At 70.4% G+C, this 20907-nt stretch overlaps 2 protein-coding genes across 2 annotated transcripts; both read left to right on the top strand.

The window, feature by feature from the left end:
* The first annotated feature begins 1130 nt into the window (after window positions 1–1130).
* CATSPER2 (cation channel sperm associated 2) lies at window positions 1131–8544 on the top strand. The gene is made up of 13 exons (XM_064517717.1): window positions 1131–1418; window positions 1577–1736; window positions 2865–3038; window positions 3544–3612; window positions 4173–4342; window positions 4954–5109; window positions 5432–5556; window positions 6236–6414; window positions 6938–7037; window positions 7156–7209; window positions 7487–7602; window positions 7817–7978; window positions 8513–8544. The coding sequence occupies exons 1-13, from the start codon at window positions 1131–1133 to the stop codon at window positions 8542–8544; spliced, it is 1785 nt and encodes a 594-aa protein (XP_064373787.1).
* Window positions 8545–9537: 993 nt separating this feature from the next.
* Window positions 9538–20797, top strand: STRC (stereocilin). The gene is given in 18 exon segments (XM_064517716.1): window positions 9538–9601; window positions 10168–10759; window positions 11186–12119; window positions 12296–12358; window positions 12493–12603; window positions 13006–13172; window positions 13411–13597; window positions 14197–14312; window positions 14470–14632; window positions 14913–15095; window positions 15475–15750; window positions 17009–17325; window positions 17412–17502; window positions 17580–18179; window positions 18182–19096; window positions 19099–19420; window positions 19502–19599; window positions 19784–20797. Coding segments are annotated over 18 exon segments (6192 nt in total). The 3' UTR covers window positions 20777–20797.
* Window positions 20798–20907: the final 110 nt, after the last annotated feature.

Here is a 20907-nt window from a genome sequence, read left to right as displayed (position 1 = left end):
TGCCGTGCTTCCAGCCACACCCAGCATCAGGTTTGTCTTAATCCACTGGCCTGCATTTATAACCTGTGCTGTTTGGCTGCACGATCAGGCGCACATCCTTTAATGCTCGGGCTGCCTGCTGAACTGCCACCCATCACCGACTAGCTGTGAGCGGGCGTGCTCGTTTCCATGTCACTCAGCCGTGTCCTGATAGTGCCACAGTCCTATGGTGTTTCTGAGCAAGACAGCACAAGAGCTGTGTAAAGCTGACCACGGCTAATGTTCCCTGCTTCTGGAGATGCTCCAAATCCTTGCTGCCATATTCTTTATCCAAAAACACAGGAGAAATTACTGTTCTCTAGACTCCCCCAAGAACAAGACTCTAGAGATGGTATTTCAAAACTGCAGGGCTGAAAAACCTGCAGAGGATCTTTCCTCTTACAGGAACAAAATAATTACCTGTCATTTTTACTGCCTTACAGAAATTACTCCTAAAGGATCCAAAATCAGAATAGGCTAACAAAAGTTTAGGAAGATGAAGGAAAAAAGAATGAAGTAGGAAATATTTGGTGAGCTTATGGAGGCCTGAGGAACACAGAGGGTGATTTAGGAACGAAGGAATGGGAAACAAAAGGACATAGCATCAAGTATTACACCCCGAATCTGCACAAGCTGGTGCACACACCCAGCTGCCCGTACCGCAGCACAGAGGGTGTTCGCGCCACGTTGGCTGCTGGTGGTTTGAAAATGGACTAGCTACTGCCAGGGGAGTCAGGAGTTCCGCCGAGTTTGACCTCAGTAATGTAACACCGCAAATACCGGCACCGACAGAGCCACAGCAGCCAGAACCAGGCAGTGGCACGAGGGAGTGGGGGACATGGCACGGGAGGCTGTGGGGGCCCTTGTCCAACATGACAGCAAAGAGCCCAGGGAAACAAGGCTGCGCGTTTGGATGTGACCGTCCCTTGCTAGTGCGCGTGAAGCAGCTGCACTGCAGATCCTACTGCAGAGCAGGTCCCGCAGGCAGGTGAGCCCACCGGCCCGGCCCCCGCGCTCCCGGTGCCTGGGTCAGGCCTGGGAGGACGGCTGGGGGGGTCTGGCACTGCGCACACAGCGCTGCGCACCCCCGCTGCAACTGGGCAGGTCCCTCCATGCTGGCTGGCGTCAGCCGCGGCAGCTGTTCCCGGGCAGGCTCCCACCCAGAGCGGGGCTCCCACCCAGAGCGGGGCTCCCACCCGGAGCGGGGCTCCCACCTGGAGCAGGACTCCCACCCAGAGCGGGGCTCCCACCCACAGCAGGGCTCCCACCCGCAGCAGGGCTCCCACCCGCAGCAGGGCTCCCACCTGGACCAGGGCTCCCACCCGCAGCAGGGCTCCCACCCGCAGCAGGGCTCGCCCGCGCTCCCTCTGTTCCCGCCGGCGCTCCCGCGGTTCCACACTGTGAGGTCAGCCCGTGTTCTGCGGCGCTGCCGCCACGGGCCTCTGAGCGCAAAGGCAGCGCGGAGAAACGCCTGAGCCATGAATCCCCAGGTGAGGCTCCCGCCCGGCGCGGCCGGCATGGGCACCTTCCACGCTGCTGCTCTTCCTCTCTGTTTCAGAGCACAGAGGATGCTCGCAGAGACGTTAGATGCTCCCCAATGAAGCTGCTTCCCCGGGCCGAGGCCATTCGCTCCAAGCTGGTCTCCATGTTCTACCTGATGGATCACCTCCAGGGCCTGAGCCAGGCGATCCCCCGACACAACATCAGGGATTTCCTTGGTAACCAGACGCCTGTCTGCCAGGCTGGCAGTGAATGGGTAGCACAAATGCTCCTCTCACTGTCCACCTGGCTGCCTGCCCTCTGCGTCACTGCCCAAGGCTGTGGGTGAGGCTGTGCATGAGCTGGGCAGAGTGGGGGAATGGCAGGTCAGTGAAGGGCTCCCGGGAGCATGCGGAGATGACCCCCCTTGCCCTAGTCACATGCAATTGGCAACTGCCATTCCCCCCTCAAAAGGAAGGGTTTATGGCAGTAATCTAAACATTGAGGGCCTTTCAGATCTGCCAAGCTCTCACACCCAGCCAGCAGCAGCTCCACCTCTTTCCTCTGGCAGGGTTGAAAAGGACAGATTAAGATCTGTCCCCTCTCACACCTCTGTTTGGGTAGATATTGCTGCAGCATGGTAAGTCAGCCTAGCCTGAACGTTTTCTCCAGCTGTACCCATCCTCTGCTCAGGTGTCGTCTCGAGCAGGAGGAGGAGACACAGCTATTGTCCTGCATCCAGTGATTTGGCGAACAGGAGCTGGAGTGCGGCAGGATGCAGTTGTTTCCACTTCCAAAATACCCTCCGTGCCTGTGCTTTTGCATCCTTCACTGAGGGCATCAGTGCAGAAAAACACTTCTTAGTGTTCCTGCACGTCCCAGTTCAGTAGCCAGTAACAGGCCTGGTGGAGGCTGCACATGGGGCAGAGTGAACAAGGCGGCCGGGCACGAAGTGCTGTGGGTGGAAGCTTGGATTAACACAGGGACGACTGGGCTCCCGGGTCCTGGCCCCAGCTCTGCTGTGTGACCCCCTGGTAGCTGCTGAAGGTTGTACATGACTTGATTTCAGGCAGGTTCACAGCCCAGCCTGATCGTAGCTGTGTGCAGTTGTTTGAGGTGGCTCCAGGTCAAGGCTGCCCTGCCTCTCAGGGGGATTTGGACACAGCCCACTAAGCTGTCCGGCAAAGACTGCTTTTTCCTCCTCCAGTGTTGCAGTGCCCCATCTGCTTCTGTTTGGAGGGTGCTGCTTGACCAGACCTTGTCCAGTGCCACCAGTTCTCAGTTCATCCCTCCAGCAGCATGCCTGCCGCCCCTGCCAGGCACAAGAGAAGGCAGATTCCCTTAGGAGTTGCTTAGTCTCTACACAGATCCCAGGAAGCAGAGGAAGCTGATGCTCAGTGATCATAACCAGCTGGTCCGATTCAACATCAGTCCCATCAGGAAGACCCTCGTCACCCCAGAGAAACACCTGCGTAGCCGCATTGAGGTCCGCAGCAGCCGCTGGCCTCCCCTCGCCCTGTGGGCATCCTGGCTCCTGCGCAGTATCCTCCGCAGCCAGCCCGATGACCATGCAGCAGCGGCAGTGCCGGCCGCGGGACGCAGGCTCCCTCCAAGCAAGGGCAGGGGAGGGCAAGCTCTGGGTGTGGGGCAGATCAAACCGGCTTCCTACTGGGAGAGAGGCTCCATGTACTGGCAGCCTGAGCAGTCTTTGCCCAGGGATGGATGAGCAGGGACTGCGTGAAGGAACTAGTGCTGGAGGGCTGAAGCACTGAGGCCCAAGCCCTCCTGGCATGCCTTTCTCAGGTGAGCAGCTGTTGCCAAACAGCTTTTCATGGGAGCCACTTTGCAGCTTTTCCAGTGCTTGGAGTGTCACTTGTCAAAGGCAGATCTCTGTTGCTGGGGCACTGAGACAAAACCCAAGCTTGTCCATGGAGCAGTGTGTCCCGTAGTGCACAGTGCATCTCTGAGTCCCGTTTGTGAGTTCCTCTGTCCGTGGAATTTGACAGGCAATGTGTGTCCCGAGTTTTCCTCAATGACAAACTACAGGCGTGGTCTTCAGAAGCTTCATCATCTTCCTCATCTTCCTGAACACACTTGTCCTGATGGTCAAAAGCGGTGAGCAGGAACGGCCTCTCCTCCCCGCTGCTCAGTGTCAGCCTGACCCTGGCACCAGCTCCAGGCCTGACTCTCCCCAGGCTGAGCCCTCCGCATGCAGAAGGGTTGCTGCCTCTCCTGATACACCCTGGCAGTGGGCGTAGGGCTGATGCCAAGGGATGCTCTGTGCCCGGTGGTTTGGCAAGACCTGCCCACAGGAGCCAGCACTAGTGGCTGAATTGGTGCCAGTGGTTAATTTCAGATACCCACCTTCCCTGCCTGCAGCCAGTGCAGAGCAGCAGCCTCCCATCCCGCTGTGTGCCATCCCACCCTTCCGAGGACCTGGCGCCTCAAATCAGGCCGTCCCACCGGCCTTTGCCCTCAAAGCTCAGCCTCTGAGCGCTCCCTCCCATCGCAGCCAGGCTGGCAGCTCGGCTGGACTTCTGGGGACTTTGTTCAGTGCGGCATTTCTGTCCCACCAGTTGTTTCCCCTTTCAGCAGCCTCCCTCCTGCCCTCCCTCTGCAACCTCTCCCGTCCTGCTGAGAGCTGCGTGTCAGCAGCTGTCCCCTGTGCTCCCTAGAGCTGACGAAGAACGCCAGCGTGAGCCGCAGCATCACCACTGCCCTGGAGGTAGCGGTCTGGGTCATTGCTATGATTTTCATCATTGATATTGCTCTGAACTGGCTGGTCAGCTTCAGGGGCTATTGGAAGAGCGCGTGGAACATCTTCGACTGCACCATCACCTTTGTGGTAAGCGGCCCTGGGCGAGGCCCAGAGCAGCACCGTGAGCGCCCGGGGGCGGCACCAGCTCCCTGCCCCAGAGCCAGGGCACAACGTGGGGTGGGGCGGGGCGGGGGTCCCTCGCTGCCCTGGACGTCCCACAGACAGGCCCTGGCTGCTTCTGCCAGCGACGTGCCTGCTGCACGCTCAGGGCTGCTCGGATTCGTGCCATGCTCTCCTGCTCAGCCTGACTCAGTGCCACCCCGCCAGCTCTCCGGCGGTCTGAGTCCTCCCCAACACCTGCCTCCAGGGTCACCAGCTTACAAGAGATCCACTTCCACTGGTGCAAAAAATCGGAGGCTGGAAAATGCGGCTACCCAAGGTCAAAACTAGACAGCATGGACATTCGTGGAGCTGCTGTCTGTCTTTTTGGGTCTGACTCCTGGTTTCTGGACAATTGGTGCAGACCCTTCTTTCTCCGTCCTCTGGGTCAGGGGCTTCCACCACAGGCTGGGGCTGCCAGATCCCCTGTAGTGTGGGGAGATGGCTGGACTGCTGCACCATGGGGTGTCCGTGGGGGCAGAGGCCTGCCTTGGCCTGGTTATCAGGTCTGAGACCTCCACACTGTGTCCCGGCTGCAGTCACTCATCCCCGAGTTCTTGTACCTGTTCCACATCGCAGAGGAGTCTGTCTCCGAGAGAGTCCGCCGCGTCTTCCGCATCCTCCGCTCCTTAAAGCTGTTCTGCAGGTTCCAGCAGGTCCGGCTGATCATCGTGGCCATAGCAAAGGCCCTGAAGGTGGGCCTGGGATACAGCGACAGCGGGAAAGCCACCACTGTGCCACACGTCTACCGCATAGCTCCCCCTTATTGCAGTTCGTTTCCCAGCAGAGCATCTGTCACGCCTAGACCCTACCGCACAGCCAACACCTGCCTTCACCCACTGCTGCCCACCTCCTGCCCCTGCCCCAGCACTCTCCGGAGCCCGGACGCTCCAGGCTGACCCACTGCGCCCAGGAACAGCCACTGTCCCCCAGCGCAGCAGCACCCCGCCGTCCTGCCCTTCCCTGCCAAGTGCCAACACTGCCCGTCCTGACAGCCCTGCCTCTGCCCCAACCCAGGCCATGACCTACATCCTCCTGTTCCTGCTCGTTTTCTTCTACGTGTTTGCTGTCTCTGGGGTCTTCTTCTTTGAGAACTACACCCACTCGCACTACGCAGATCGAAACTACAAGGACTACTTCAGGTAGAGAGCCTCTGTCATGCAGACCCGGTGCCCAGCCTGCACCTTGCAGCGTCTTCTCTGCCTGCTGCCCTGGGCTCCCACGGCTGCCGTCTCCAGCGCGCGACCAGGCCGTGCGACCCTGACGCCAGGCGCTGGCACCATCCCGGTGCCACACGTCTTGGCTGTCTCGCCTCCAGCACCACCCATGCTTCGGCAGTGTGCGTCGGAGACAGGGCTGCTGCTGCAGCTCGGGCTGCCTGAAGGGCTGCCTGGAGCTGCCACACGCGTGCGGGGTGCCAGTGGGTGCAGGGCAGCGTGGTGCTGGGGAGGGAAACCCGTGCTTTATGGGCTGAGGGGAAAACCTCACAACTTCCACTGCCATGCTGCGCTCGCGCTTCCACCACGAGGACGGGTTCCAGCCCCCAGGAGGTCTCTGACGGTCTGCTAGAGCCCCGCTGTGCCCAGCCCCCCGTTCGGCAGCACAGAACACTTGTACCCTAAAATACCCACGCAGAGTCTCCCGCGCGCAGGCTGTGCGAAGCCTGGGGCAGCCGGGCAGCGGGGCAGCGGGGCACACAGGACAGGGCACACCGCGGCAGCCAGGCTCTTCTGGGACGTGCGTCGCCCTGCCCCAGCTCACACGGCTGGCGGAGAGGAGGGCACAGAGACCGCACACGACAGAGCCGCTCTCGCTCTGCAGCAGCTTTTCGAATGCTGTGGTGACTGTCTTCATTCTCTTCACCATGGACCACTGGTACGACCTGCTCCAGGACACCTGGAAGATCCCCAATATGAACAAGTTCATCAGTGGGACCTACATCATCCTCTGGCTGCTGATCGGGTCCTTCCTCTTCAAGAACATCATTGTGGCCATCATGGGTGAGCACAGGGCCAGGCCCAGCCATCAGCCTCCTTCTGCAGGGCCCCCCAAGCAACTCACGCGGTAGTTTTTTGTCCAAACACCAGCAAGGCCCACTCCGGCTCCGTCGCAAGGGCAGCACCTGGCTTTGGAGGGCGGAGGTGGGTGCTGCCCTTTCCTACAGCGGGCACCGCTAGTTCCCATGGGACAAGGGCCCAACCAAAGGCAAGGGAATTAAAAGGGGAGGGGGGTGCCGTGTCTGACTCTCTTGTCCACTTCAGCCTGGGACCTCTCACAGATGGGGAGCCTGGAGACCAGGGCCCAGCTGCAGTTTCTCCCCCTTCATAGGAGCTGGGGAGCCTCCCCACCCTCCCAAGTGCTCCAGAGCACCCAGCAGCAATACGGGCAACGGGTGCAGCACACAGCCCCTTCCAAGCAGCCTCCTCACAGGCGGAGCGGCCTAGGGAAAGCCCACAAATCCAAGTCCCCTTCCCTCTGTGTTTCCAAGATGCCCTTCCCAGCACTCATCACTTTACTTCCCAGTGAGTAATTTCAAAACCATCCGGAGTGACCTGATGGAAGAAGTGCAGCAGATAGAAACCCAGAAGCAAGTGGATTTATTTAAAATGCAAATTAGAGAAAGGTAGAGATGAGAACATCCCATCATATCCCCTGCCAAAAAATGCTTCCCACAGCATGTGGGTGCTGCAGCACAAGGAGGATCTTTACCCAGTGATGTTCTCCCTGCTTTTATCCTGCAGGAGACACAGCCAGTCCTGGACAGGCCTCAAGAGCTCACCCAGTGGCTCTGCCAGGTGAGCGTGGACATCCTGGACCTGGGCGGGAACAGCAGCACCAGAGCACTGCAGGGCTCCTCCCCGTGCCATCGCCCCAGCGACAGGGGACGCAGCCAGCCCTGTGCCAGCCACGTGCGAGGAGTCTCTTCCCCTTCCCCACTTCAGAAACAGAGCAGATTTGTTGGATAGGCTAGATTTGTCGTAGCTCAGATCCAAATACAGAAGCCAGGTGGTGGAGGAACATGGCTGGAGGTCAGCCGGGGCCGGTGCTCACCTCTGGGTTTCCTTCCTGCAGCAGGTTGACGGACCCAGAGGCAGAGCTGGGCAGAAAAGCCCCCACTCCACCCAAGACGAGCTCTGAACTCAGGCTGCCGGTGGAGCACGTCACGAAGGACTTGCTGCCCAAGGACTGTGAGTCTCGCTGCCTCCACACCTTGAGCCGGGGCGGGAGGCCTGGGGGGGCCAAGAGGCAGCAGCCCACGTTCTTCCTCAAGTGACGGGAGGGGAGGGTCTGCGCCGCTCTGGAAGGGCTGGAGGAAGGCTGCAGGACAAAGCAGGGGGCTGCTCTCACGGAGGGGGCACAGGGCTTCTGCCAGCGCTGACACTGAGGCCTTGCCTCCGTCAGTGGACTGGGAGACGTATATTCACAAGAACCTGCAGGGACTGATCGATGAAAATGAAGATGTACAAGTAGTCTGGCCCCGTGATTCTCTCTTCCGCTACTTGGAGCTGCTGGAGAAATTGCAGTATAACCTGGAGGACCGCAAGAAGCTGCAGAAGTATGCCGGTTAGTGCGCACTCCCTCCTGCCAGACCCAGGCCGCGTGGCCGTCCCCGCAGCAGGCTCCTGTAGCGCAGGGTCTTGCCTCCCTCCAGCCCCACCGCTGCCCTCCCACACCCCGCACAGCACAGTCCGGGCGCGGGCTGACCTCTGCGGACCTCTGTCCGCCAGCCGCCCAGCTCTTTCTGCACGCAGGTGGCTCCCTTGTCCTGCCATCTTTCCCGTGTAGCTCCAGACAGTTCTGCAGTTTAACCTGAGCTGCCAGTCCGGAGCCCGGTCAGCTCTGCTTTCTGCCTCCCACCGGTGCCTGTGCAGCCCCACGCCCTGAGCACTGTGTCCCTGCAGAGCTGAGCAAAGCGTGCAGGCCGAGAACCGCTGCTTGCTGCAGCCATCCTGGGCGCAGCAGGACTGGCTCTTGTTCGGCAGGACTTGGCTCTACCACGCAGCTGGGCAGTGCGCAAAGGCAGGTGTGACCTGCGCTGCTGGAAATCACCACCGCTTCCCCAGCGGGAACTGCAGCAGGTTCTGCTCTTCCTTGCAGTCCTGACGCTGATGAACCTGGAGGACAAGTGAGGAGCGACGCTGGAAGGGCTCGAGACTGTGCAAAACCAGAGGGAGACGCAGAAACCCGCTGCCTCCCGTCCCTCTGCTTGCGCGGCGCCTCCCCGGGGTCTCCAGCGACGCGGGCGCCCGCCCGCCCGTCCCGTCCCGTCCCATCCCGCTCCGTCCCGCGGACGGCTGCTGACCCGGGACAGCCGGGAGGGGCCTGGCCCTGGTGCCCCCGACACCACACCCGGGGGGTCCCGCCCTGCAGCCCGCGGCTCGGCCGGGGTCCTGGGCAGCTCGCGCCGGCCGCTGCCCAGCCGGTCCGGCCCGGCTCCTCGGCACGAGCAGGTGCCCGCTGAGATCCGGTGGCTTCAGCTCATGCGTTAGTGCGCAGCGCGTGGCACTGGGCGGGCGGTTCCGGCATCAATAATGCAGCGGCCCCGGCATTGTGGCGGCAGAGGGGCAGGCAGCCGGGCCGGCCTCGGGTTACAGGCCTGGGGACGCGGGCTGTCGGGGTCAGGCCCGGCACGGTGCCAGGCGCGCTTGTCTGCTGCGCTGCCAGACGGCGGAAATGCCGTGAGCAGGATGGTGCGGGGCTGGGGCTGGGGCTGGGGCTGGGGGAGCGACCTGTGGTGCGGCTCCCCCTCAGCGGGGTCTGTGGGGCGCAGAAACGGAGGGGAAGGTTGGAGCCCTGTGTCTGCAGAGGTGTGAGATGGGATGGGCCTGGGCCTGGGCGGCGTGGGCACCCCTGCAGCAGCCAGCCAGCACTGGCCAGGGCACAGCAGGCCCCGTGGGGCCTCTTACGTCTGTCCCTGTCATTCGTGCGCTCCTGGGCACCCCCGAACGTCCCTCCCTCTCTGCCAGTGGAAAGTGTAAGGTGAGCCCGCGCCAGGCTCATCCCTCCCAGGGCAGGTAATGGCTGGGCTGCAGAAAGGCAGCAGCTGAGCTCCAGCAACTGCGGCTGTCTCCAGCTCCTCAGTGGGGGCTGCCGGAGGCTCCCGCTGGCTGCGGGACACGGAAATGGGCACTTGCCTTCACCGCGCCTGGATGCTGCTGCTGCTGTTGTGGTGGGAGCCCAGTTGGGGTGAGTGCGCACGGCCCTGCAGACCCTGCAGAGCTGGAGCTGGGCCCCGGGGTCCTCCCTGGGCGCTCGGCCCCTGCACCCTTTGTGGGAGCGGGATGCTGCAGAGGGGCTGGACGCTGGTTGCTGGTGGCAGAGATCCCATTCTGCAGCGCAGGCTGCCCTGCCCGTTTTGCACTGTGGGCCAGGCTGGTCCCCAGCTTGGGTGCACCCACGGGAGATTCGTGCCCGGGCAGCTCTGGGGACTGGGCGGGTGGTCTCGGGTGCTGAAGTGCCGTGGAGCTGCGCAGAAAGCTGGGGTGGTGCGGAGGAGCAGGGTCTGCGCAGGCGCAGCGCCGGTGCGGGGCTGCTGGGTGCCGGCAATGCCGTGGCAAGGACGGGAGAGCTCTGGGGAGCCCTGGAGGGACGAGGCCTCTCGTGTGGGGCTGCAGCGGCAGCCGGGGGGCCGAGGGGCCCTGCTGGAGCAGGCAGTGCCGGAGCAGCGGAGGGGGCACCCCGCGGACGCCGCGGCGGGCGGCTGGCGGGGGCTGCGCCGGGCAGCGTGTCAGCCCGCTCACCCTGCCCTGCAGGAGCTGCCTCGGGGGGGGACGGCACCGTGCCCCAGGACCTCCCGTCCCTCCTGGAGTCCCGGGACAGCCCGTGTCTGAGCGGCGAGCCGTGGGGGCCCGCGCTGCAGCCGCAGGGGCCCCCCGGGGACCCCCCGCCCCCTGCCACCCTCCTGCGCCCGCTCTCCCTGCGGGGTAGCCGGCACCGGGACGCGCTCCCCAGCCGCCTCCGCGGGCTGCGGAGCCTCTCCAGCGCGGAGCAGTCCCCAGCGCCCCGGCCGCGCCGGCGGGTGCTCGGCAGCCTGGCCGAGGCGTTGGGGCAGGCGCTGGCGGCAGGGGCGCCGGGCCCGGGGGCGGCCGGGGCGCTGACGGGGAAGGCCGGGGCGGAGGAGCCCGGCCGGGCCGCAGGACCCCGTGGGGCGGCGCGGAGGGCCCTGGAGGTGCTGCGGCGGAGGCTGGCGCGGGACGCGGGACGCGGGCTCGACGGCCGCCTCTGGAGGAGGGTGTCCCGCGTGCGGGGTGCCCTGGTGCACGAGGCCTCGCTGGCACTCGGCGTCCCGCGCCCGGACGGGGACGGACGCTGCTCCGCTGGGACCCTGCAGCAGCTCCTGCTGTGGTGAGTCGGGGGGGCCGCCCGTGCGGTGCTCAGCGCCCCGGTAGGATGGGACGGGATGGGCAGCACGTGGTACCCAGTGCCCCGGTAGGATGGGACGGGATGGGACGGGCAGTGCTCAGTATCCCTGTGGGATGGGATGGGATGGGCAGTATGCAGTGCTCAGTATCCCTGTGGGATGGGATGGGATGGGATGGGCAAGTGCGCGGTGGTTGGTGCCCCAGCGGAATGGGACAGGACGGGCAGCGCGTGGTGCTCAGCACCCCGACAGGATGGGACGGGCAGTGTGTGGTGCTCCGTGTCCTGGCGGGACGGGATGGGACGGGACGAGCCGCATGGGTATTGAAGCACCTGGGCCCCAGGCGAGGCTTCCCCCGGGGCGGGGACGGCGGCGGGCAGTGCCAGCGCTGACGGGTCTCTGCCTTGCAGGGGCTTCCACCACAACGTCAGCTGGGACGCCCAGGCCCTGGGCTTCACGGCTGGGGCACTGCCGGCCCCGCCGCCCCTCGCTGGCTGCCTCCAGCCCGTGCCCGGGGAAGCGGCTGTGCCCCAGGGCGAGCCCTCGCTCTTGCCGCCTGTCCTGGAGGCTGTGTGCAACGACAGCGTCCCGGGGCTGCCCGGCGTCTCCAACTTCACCGTCCACCTCTACTGCAACCTCTTCAACAGCTCCAGGGGCCCCAGCCAGCGCCCCGGGCACCCGGGGGCCGCCTGCGCGGACGCGGGCTGGTACCTCTCCGGGGGCTCGGCGTGGGCCCGGGCCTGCCGGGAGCACTTCCCCGCCGAGTTCGCCGCCGCCGTCTGCGGCAACGTCTCCCTGCGGGAGACCCCGGGCCCCCAGCAGCTCCCGCTGCAGGAGCTCTGTGCCGGCCCGGCCGCCAGCCCCGGCACCCTCGGGGAGCCGGCGGGTGCCAGCGCCTCCCTCACGCCGCCGCCGGGGCGGCCCCAGCCCGGGGCACCGGAGAGCTGCCGCGGCACCCGGCCCGGGGCGCGCTGCCTGCTGCAGCAGCTGCTGGCCCTGCTGCCGCCGCCCGCCCCGGGCCCCGCGGGGCTCTGCCCCGGCCCCGCTGCCTACCTGCTGGGGCTGGCGTCGCGGCTGGCGCGCTGCCCGCAGGAGCCGCCCGGCTGGGCGCCCCACGCCCGCTACCTGCTGCGCCTGCTCGGCTCCCTCCCGGCCCTGCCGGAGCCGGGGGCGGCCGGGGAGGCGCTGAGCGAGGCCCTGCTGCTCGCCAGCCTCATGGACAACACGTCCTTCTGGGGCTCGCTGCGGGCCAACGCCTCCGGCAGCATCCTGCGGGCCCTGGGCCGCTACCTGGGGCAGGAGCCGCCGGCCTCGGCCAGGAGAGAGCTGCTGAGCTGCTTCAGCGTGAGTTAGCCGGGGACGGCTGTGGGTGCCGGGGAGCCCTCCCTGCCCGCGGGGGCTGGCGAGGGCGGCCCTCGGTCGCCAGGGTGGCCGCGGGCCCGGGGCTGCCTGCCTGCCGGGCAGCCGGCGCTGGGGAAGGTCCGGGCAGGGGTACGGAGCTCGGTCCCGCTCTCCGGCAGGCCGTGCTCTGGGACCTGCTCCAGGAGGACGAGGGGACCCCGGCGCTGGAGATGCTCCTGCAGGTACCGCCTCCCCCACGGGGCCACGGAGCATCCTGCGGCGTGGGGGCCGCCTGCCCGCCCCCCTCCCGTGGCCCCGGTCCTCGCAGCCCCCGTGCTGGAGGGGGGCGCAGGGCTGGAGCTGCCTCTCCCCGCAGGAGTACCTGCAGCTGCCGCGGGAGACCCTTCACCAGCTGCTGCTCTCAGCAGAGAGCGAGGCCGTGCAGCGCTTCCTGGCCCTGCTGCATCGCTCCTGGCACCGGCTGCAAGTGGATGTGGTTAGAGGGGCTGGGCCAGGCCCAGGGGCGCAGAGCTGCACGCTGCGGGTGCAGCGCCCAGGCACGGGGAGGGCAGAGCTGCACGCTGCGGGTGCAGCGCCCAGACACTGGGGTTGCAGAGACCACGTGTGGGGATGCAGAGCCTGCACGCTGTGGGTGCAGAGCCCAGGCACTGGGGTTGCAGAGCCCAAGCATGGGGATGTAGAGCCTGCATGCTGTGGGTGCAGAGCACAGGCACAGGGGTGCAAAGCCAATGCTAGGGGGGTGCAAGGTCCATGCTGGGGGTGCTCCCCTGGGGCCACAGCCGGGCCAGACGCACCGCAGCAGCACTGGGCCCGTGCTGGCGCGTGGGGCTGTGCCCTGCCGGAGCTCAGGCTCACCGCAGCTTTGCAGGTGCTGCCATCCAGAGAGGAAGCGCTGCAGTCTCTGGCTTCGCTGCTGCTCCGCAGGTTTCCTCATCTCACCCCACAGCTGTTTGTCGACTTGTCGCCGTTCATCCCCTTCATGGCTGTGTCCGACATCGCGAGGTTCCCGCCGGCCCTCCTGGCCAACGAGACCGTGTAAGCAGAGCTGCGTCCGAGCCGCCTGCACGCGTGGCACGGCCCTGCCCCGTCCTGCGCCGCGAGCTGCCCCGTCCCCGCAGAGCCCCTGCGCCGTGCAGCCCTGCCCCGGCAGACACCCGGCCCAGCCGGCCACGCACCAGCCACGCAGACCCCCCCTAAGTGCCCCAGGCCCGGGTCTCTGTGGGGCGCGTGTGTGACGGAGGTGGTGCCGTGCCCGGGCTCCCTGTCCCCACAGCCTCACGGCCCTGCGGACGCAGAGCGCCCAGCTGACGCCGAGGCAGAAAGCCGCCTTCGCCAGGCTCCTGCTGCAGGCCCCCCTCCTCGGGGCTGTGCCCACCTGGCCCCTTGGCTTCCTCCGCGCCGTCCTGCCGCTGCTGCCCCACGTGCCGCTGAGCAGCTTCCTGCAGCTCACGCCGCAGCAGGTGGGACGCGAGACCCCGGCTCCGGCTGGCTTCCCGCGCCGGGCGCCCAGGCAGCACGCCTTCACCCCAGCCCTGCCCAGGGGCCAGGACCCGCACCCCCGAGCCTGCCTGGGACCGGGACCCTGCACCCCTGACCCTGCCCCGGGGCTGGGACCTGCCACTCCTGCCCCTGCCCCAGGGAACTGGGACCCTGCCCTCCCCGACCCTGCACCCCCTCACCCAGGAACCCTGCAATCCCTGACCCCGCACTCCCTGACCCTGTCCTGGGGCCAGGACCCTGCACCCCCGACCCTGCCTGGGGCCAGGAGCCCGCACCCCCAACCCTGCACCCCCGCACCCAGGAACCCTGCACCCCTGACCCTGTCCTGGGACCAGGACCCTGCACCCCCGACCCTGCCTGGGGCTGAGACCTGCCGCTCCTGCCCCTGCCCCAGGGAACTGGGACCCTGCATGCCCAACCCTGCACCCCCGCACCCAGGAACCCCGCGCTCCCCGACCCCGCAGCCCTCCGTCTGGGCGCCCCACGTGCCCAGCCTGGACTGGTCGGGAGACCCCGGCCGAGGCTCCCTCCGTGCGTTCACCCCTTTGCGCCTGCCCAGGTCTGGGGGCTGGGGGCCGGCTGGCAGCTGCTGCGGCTGGGGCCGGCGCAGGGCCGCCACGTGGCACGCAGCCTGGTGAACGGGAGCCGTGAGGCCGGCCCCAAGGCAGCCCGGAGGTGAGCGTGACCGGGCGCTGCCAGCACCGGCCCAGCCGTGCCCGAGCTGCGCCCCGCCGCCCCGGGCGAGGGGCCGCGGTCCCCTGCACGTGGCCTCGCCGGGGCGCAGCGGCAGGGAGGGGCTCGCGGCTGCCCTCGCCGGCTTCGTGCCGCGCAGGCTCTGCCCGCTGACGGCCGCTCTGTGCAGGCTGGGGGCCCTCGCCTGCTTCCTGAGCCTCGAGGAGCTGCAGGAGCTGGCGTGGCTGCGGGACCCCCGGGGGCCGGCGGAGCAGAGCCTGCTGGCGTGCGCGGCCGCAGGGACCCTGCAGCAGCACGGGCGGGTGAGCCGGCCGCGCGGGGGGATGCACCGGCTGCAGGACACCGCGCGAATGGGCCCCGCGCCGCTGCAGCCCCCCGTGCCCCGGCTCGCGGCGGGGCCCGACCCTGACGTGCCGGCACCAGCGGGGCTGCCAGCGCAGCGCCTCCGGCCAGGCAGCGTGTCGGGGCCGGGCCCCGGTCGGCTCCGTCTCCTCCCCCGCTGACCCGCCTGGGCCCTGGGACAGGCGCGGGGCGAGCTGCCCACCAGCCCGAGGCTCACGGCCCCCCGCTCCGCGCCAGCAGGTCATGCTCGCCCTGGCCGACTTGCTGCGCTCCGCCGGCCTGGCCACGGTGGGCCCCGGGGAGCTGCCAGCGTGGAGGGGCGTCCTCCCCGAGATGGGGGTGGGCTTCCTGGGGCGCCTGTCGGCCGCCCAGCTGGACGCCCTCCTGCCCGCGCTGCGGCCGGCGCAGCTGACGCGCGCCCAGGTGAGCCCGGCGCGGCCGCGCTCCCCGCGCAGGGGACACGCTCCCGGGCACGGAGCACCGTCGGGAGCCCCGGCAGCCTCCGGCCTGGCTGCCTGCCGGGCTGCCGGTGCAAACCCTGCGGGGCCCCGCGGCCCAGCCCGCCGCCTCGTCCTTCCCTCTAGGCATCCTTCCTGCTCGCGCGGGCCGTCCAGAGGGGCAACGTGAGTGTCCGGGTGCCTCTGCCTCCCCGCAGCCCGGGAGCCGGGAGGGGACGGGCCGTGGGTGCTGTGCCCCAGCGCCGCGTGCAGCCCTGCTCCGCTCTCCCCGGGGCGAGGAGCCCGGCCCAGCGCGGTCCCGCTGCGGCGCGGCTGCGGAGCCAGGCCGGCGCGTTTCCCGGCAGGTGACGGCGGGCGACGCGGACGGGCTGTGCGCGCTGCTGCCAGGCCTGGGCCCCGCGTCCCTGGCGGCCGCGCTGGCCCCGCTGCAGCGCCGAGGCTGCGCGTGCCTGGGGCCAGCCCTGCCGCTGCTCTCGGCGGCGCAGACGGCCGCGCTGCTGCAGGCTCTGCAGGTACCGCGGGCGAAGGGGGCCGGGGCCGGGGCCGGCCGCCCCGCAGCGCCCACCCCGGCGCCCGCCGCCTCCCCAGGGCCCCCGGCGGGAGCGGCCCCCGGACGGCTGGCCGGACTGCCTGCTGCCCCTGGTGCCGCTGCGGCTGCTGCGGCCGGGCGCCCAGGCCCTGCGGGACGCCCCGTGGGCCCCGCGGCTGCCCTGGTCCCCGCGGCAGGTGAGGGGCTGGGCGCGGGGCTGCGCGGGGCGGCCCGCCCCCCCCGCCCGCCTCCCACCGCCGCCCCTCCGCAGGCCCAGCTGCTGTGGAGGGAGCTGGGAGCCGGCGCCAACCTCAGCCTCCGCGCCACCGGGTGAGAGCCGCCGGCCGGGCCCAGCCGGGGCCGGGGCTGGGTCCCACGGGGGGCGGGGAGCCGGGAGAGGCCGGGTGCCCTGGGCAGGGGCTGGTGCCCTGGACAGGGGCTGGTACCCCGGGCAGGGTGCAGAGTGGGTGCCCTGGGCAGGGGCAGGGTGGGTGCCCTGGGCAGGGTGCAGGGCGGGTGCCCCTGGCAGGGGCTGGGTGTCCCGGGCAGGGTGGGTGCACCAGGCAGCGGCTGGTACCCTAGGCAGGGGCAGGGGCAGGGGCTGGGTGTCCCGGGCAGGGTGCAGGGTGGGGGCCCCGGGCAGTGGCTGCTTCCCCGGGCAGGGTGCAGGGCGGGTGCCCCAGGCAGAGGCTGGTGCCCTGGACAGGGGCTGGTACCCCGGGCAGGGTGCAGAGTGGGTGCCCTGGGCAGGGGCAGGGTGGGTGCACCAGGCAGGGGCAGGGGCAGGGGCAGGGGCTGGGTGTCCCGGGCAGGGTGCAGGGCGCAGGGCGGGGGCCCCGGGCAGGGCGGGGTTGAGCAGGTCTCCCCGGGGACGCGGGTAGCGCAGTCCCGAGCGATGGCGGAGGCACCGTGTGACCCCGCGGCCGTGCAGCGCCCTGGGCTCGCTGGAGGTGGGCGTGAGCTGCGCCGCGCTGCAGGAGCTGGGCCGCCAGGACTTGCTGGGGGCTCTGGGGAGCCTCTACGCGCGCCCCCGCGCCCTGCCCGCCAGCCTGGTAAGGACGCGGCCCCGGGGCGCCCGGCGCGGCGCTGCCCGAGCTCACGGCGCCGTGTCCGCAGCGGCGCTGCGTGCAGGAGGAGGTGCGGCGGCGGCCGCCGCTCGCCGCGGAGGAGCTGGCGCGGCTGGGACCCGAGTTCCTGCTGCAGCTACCGTAGGTGCCGGGCCCCGGCCCCCCCCCCGGCCCCCGCCCCGCGGCCGCCGCCCCTCAGCGCGGTCTCGGTCCCGCAGGGCGCCGCTGCTGGAGACGCTGCCGGGCGCCGCGCTGCGGCCGGCCCTGGACCGCGCGCGCCGCCACCCCCGCCGCCTGGTGGCGCTGCCGCCCGCCCGCCGCGCCGCCCTGGCCCGCCGCGCCCTGCGCGCCCTGCCGGGGGGCCCCGCCCCCGCGCCCCGCCCCCGGCCCCGCCCCCGGCCCCGCCCCGCGGCGGGGGCGCTGGGGGCGGCGGCGCTGGACGCGCTGGGCCCGCTGGTGGGGTTCGTGGGCCGGGGGGGCGCGGCGCGCCTGGCGCCCGAGAGCCTGCTGCCGCGGCTGCCGGAGCTGCAGGGCACCTGCCTGGGCGCGGGGGCGGCGCGCGAGCTGGGGCGGCTGCTGCTGGCGGAGCGCGGCCTCGGGTAGGCGGCGGCGCCGGGGGGGTCGGGGGGGCCGGGCCGGGGGGGCGGCGGCGCCCTCACCGCGCCCTCACCGCGCCCCCCCGCAGGCCGCCCCCGCGCTGGCGCCCGCCCGCCCTGCAGCTGCTGGGGCGGCTCGTGTTCCTGCTGCCCGCGCGGAGCCTGCGCGCCCTGCCCAGGGTGAGCGCCGCCCCCGCCGCCCCCCGCCCCGCTCACCGCCCCCCGCCCCGCTCACCGCCCCCCGCCCCCCGCCCCAGGACCTGCTGAGCCCCGCCGCCGTGGAGCAGCTGCTGCAGAGCCAGCGCGACTGGGACCGCAGCGAGCTGGGCCGCCTCTGCCACCCCCCCGGCCCCGGCCCCGGCCCCGGCCCCGGCCCCAGTCCGCAGCGAGCCCTGGTGGCCCCGCTGGTGGGAGCCGACGGGCCGGGCCGCCGAGGTGAGGCCGCATTTGCACCGCCCCGCTCCCGCCCCGCTCCGGCCCTTCGTGTCCCCAGAGCCCCCCCGGGGCTGCCCCAGGCTCTGCTCGCACACCCCGCGCCCGTGCCCCACGCCCCGGGTGCCGTCCTGCCTGAGGCTGCCCCACGGCCCCGGGACATCCCAGCCAGGGCTGGCCCTGTGCTCTCGTGCCTGGTGCCGTCCCCCAGCATTGGCCCCGTGTGCCCTGTGCCCCACGTCCCTGGTGCCATCCCCCGGCATTGGCCCCGTGTCCCTGTGCCCCGCGTCCCTGGTGCCATCCCCCGGCATTGGCCCCGTGTCCCTGTGCCCCGCGTCCCTGGTGCCATCCCCCGGCATTGGCCCCGTGTCCCTGTGCCCCGCGTCCCTGGTGCCATCCCCCGGCATTGGCCCCGTGTCCCTGTGCCCCGCGTCCCTGGTGCCATCCCCCGGCATTGGCCCCGTGTCCCTGTGCCCCACGTCCCTGGTGCCATCCCCCGGCATTGGCCCCGTGTCCCTGTGCCCCGCGTCCCTGGCTCCGTCCCCCCCGCGCTGGCCCGTGCTCCCCCCGGCGGGTGCTGCTGGGGCCGGGGCGGGGGCCAGGCCTCGCTCCCCGCCGCTCCGCAGCCCCCGTGCCCAGCTGCGCCGACCTGCGCGCCACCTTCCCCGCGGCCTGGAGCGCGGCCCAGCTCGGCGCCATGGACCCCGCGCAGCTCCAGCGCTGCCTGGGGCTGCTCGCCCGGGACCCGGCTCTGCGCCCCGACCAGCTCCGGGCCGTCCTGCGCCAGGCCAGGCGGGTGAGACGGGGCGGCGGGGCGGCAGCCGGGGACGCGGGCGCTGGGCCGGGGGCCGTGCTGGCCGCAGCTGCCGGTGCCGGTGCCGGTGCCCCGGGCGGCGTCTCCCGGCGCGGTGCCGGCGGAGCGGTGGCCGCGGGCGGCTCAGCGGGCGCCGCCGGTGCCGTGCAGCTGTGGGGCGGCTCGGCGGCACCGCAGGCAGCCCCGGCGCTGCTCCTGGGCCGGCTGGCCACCCAGCTGGGCGAGCCGGAGCTGCGGCGGCTGCCGCTCCCCGACTGGGGGGCCCTCTCCGCCCTGGGGGACCTGGACGGCTGGTCGGCCGGGCAGGTGAGGCCCAGCCGGGCGCGGGCCGGGCGGCCGGGCCCCCCCCGCGGTGCCCGTGACGGGCTGCGCTCCGGCAGATGCGGGCCGTGGCGTCCAGCTTCCTGCGGCAGCGCGGGGCGCGCGCGGGGGACCTGGCGCTGCCGGAGCTGGTCGCGCTGGGGCACCTGCTCTGCGGGCTGCGGGCGGCGGAGATGCGGAGCCTGGACGCCGGGGAGCTGGGGTGCGTGCGCCGCGGGGCGGGGGGCTCAGCGCCGTGCGCCGGCACCGGGAGCGGAGCGGAGGGCTCCCGGCGTCGCCGGCCCTGCCTGGCGCTGCAGGGCGCGTGGGCACGGCTGCCGCTCCGCGCCGCGCGTGGGGCCGAGCTCTTGCTCGGGGTGCAATGGTCCCCGCTGCCCCGCAGCAAGGCGGCCCCTTTCCTGGGCGCCCTGAGCCTGCGCTGCTCGGAGCAGCAGATGGAGGCCCTGGCCGCTCGTCTCACCTCCGGCGCAGCCTTCGGCCCGGCCGGCGCCTGGGGGCCGGAAATCTTCGCGGAGATCGGGACGCTGGCAGGTGAGGGGGGGACGGCAGCCGTGCCCTGCGGCCGGGGCGGTCCGCCCTGGCCCGGCCCCGACTGCTGCCCCCCGCGCCCAGCCGGGCTCCCCGACGTCGTCCTCTCGGCGCTGGTCCCCGAGCAGATCTGGGCGCTCACGCCGCGAGCCCTCGCTGCCATCCCGGCACCCAAGTTCGCAGTGAGTCCCTCCCCCCGCGCTCCCCCCGCGAGCCGTCCCGCCGCAGCCGACCGAGCGGCGCCCCGGCTGGGCTGGGTGGCCGGGCGGCCGGGTCCCTCCCGCGGGCGATGCGGGCACGGCGGGGGGGCCGCGCACATGGGCCCTGCCGGCCGACGCAGGCCCCGGCCGGGGGCTCTCCTGGCAGGTGGTGTTCGGCCCGGCCCAGCTGCTCACGCTCTCCAGCGCCCAGGCCTCGGCCGTCACCCCCGAGCAGCGCCGGAGGCTCAGCGGCGCCCAGCGCCGGGCCCTGGCCAGCGCCCAGTGCGAGGGGGGGGCGGCCCCGCACAGCCAAGGTGAGAGCAGGGCGGCGTCTGCCCCCGTCGCCGCGTGGGCCCGGCCCCCCCGCTGCGGCAGCCCCGGGGCCCCCTCGCCTCCTGCGCCGCGGGGCCGCGCTCAGAGGCCCGGCTCCCTGGGGCGCGGACCCGCTCTGGCAAGGGGCAGCGGCAGACCTCGCCCTTCCCCGGCCGAGAGCCGGGCGCCAGAGCAGGGAGGGGGCCGGCTGGCGCCGCGTGGTGCCCCGCACCCGGAGTGCTGCCCGCGGGGAGCCCGGCCCCGCTGCGGCCCGGCCCGCGCTCCCCCTTGTCCCCGTCTCGTCCCACCTTGCGCAGCCGAGATTCGCTCCCCGCTGCTGCCTCTTGCCCTAAGCCCAGACCCCGAGCAGCTCGGGGGGACGACAGCGGACTGTGCCAGCCCTGCACAGAGCTGTGCATGCGCCTGTGTGTGCATGCACGTGTGTATGTGTGTGCGGGTGCATGCGTGTGTGTGCATGCATCTGTGTGTGCATGCACGTGTGTATGTGTGTGCGTGTGTGTGCATGCATCTGTGTGTGCATGCACGTGTGTATGTGTGTGTGTGTGCGTGCGTGTGTGTGCATGCATCTGTGAGTGCATGCACGTGTGTGCGTGCGTGTGCGGGTGCATGCGTGTGTGTGCATGCATCTGTGTGTGCATGCACGTGTGTGCGTGCGTGTGCGCACACCGCGGCGGCGGCGTTAGCCCCTTCCCGCTCCGGCGCGGCTCCGACGCGGCTTTCTCTGCTGCAGGCAGGAGCGGGGCCAGCCCCCAGGCCGGCTTCGCCGCGGCTCTCCTCCTCTGCCTGCCCCGCAGCTTTCTGTGAGCACCCGGCAATAAAGCTGTGAGGGCTCCCAGCCCGGCTCCCCGCCTGCCGCAGCGTGCGCCCCACTCGCGCCTGCTCCCAGCCCGGCCGGCGGCTCCCAGCTCCCCGCTGCCCCCGGCCCCGGGGCCCCCTGGGCTCGGCGGAGGTGCCGGG

The sequence above is a fragment of the Dromaius novaehollandiae genome, chromosome 10 (genome assembly GCF_036370855.1).
Source record: "Dromaius novaehollandiae isolate bDroNov1 chromosome 10, bDroNov1.hap1, whole genome shotgun sequence".
Taxonomy (NCBI): Eukaryota; Metazoa; Chordata; class Aves; order Casuariiformes; family Dromaiidae; genus Dromaius; species Dromaius novaehollandiae.
Note: the sequence above shows the minus strand (reverse complement) of the source record. Positions and strands in the feature narration are given on the sequence as shown.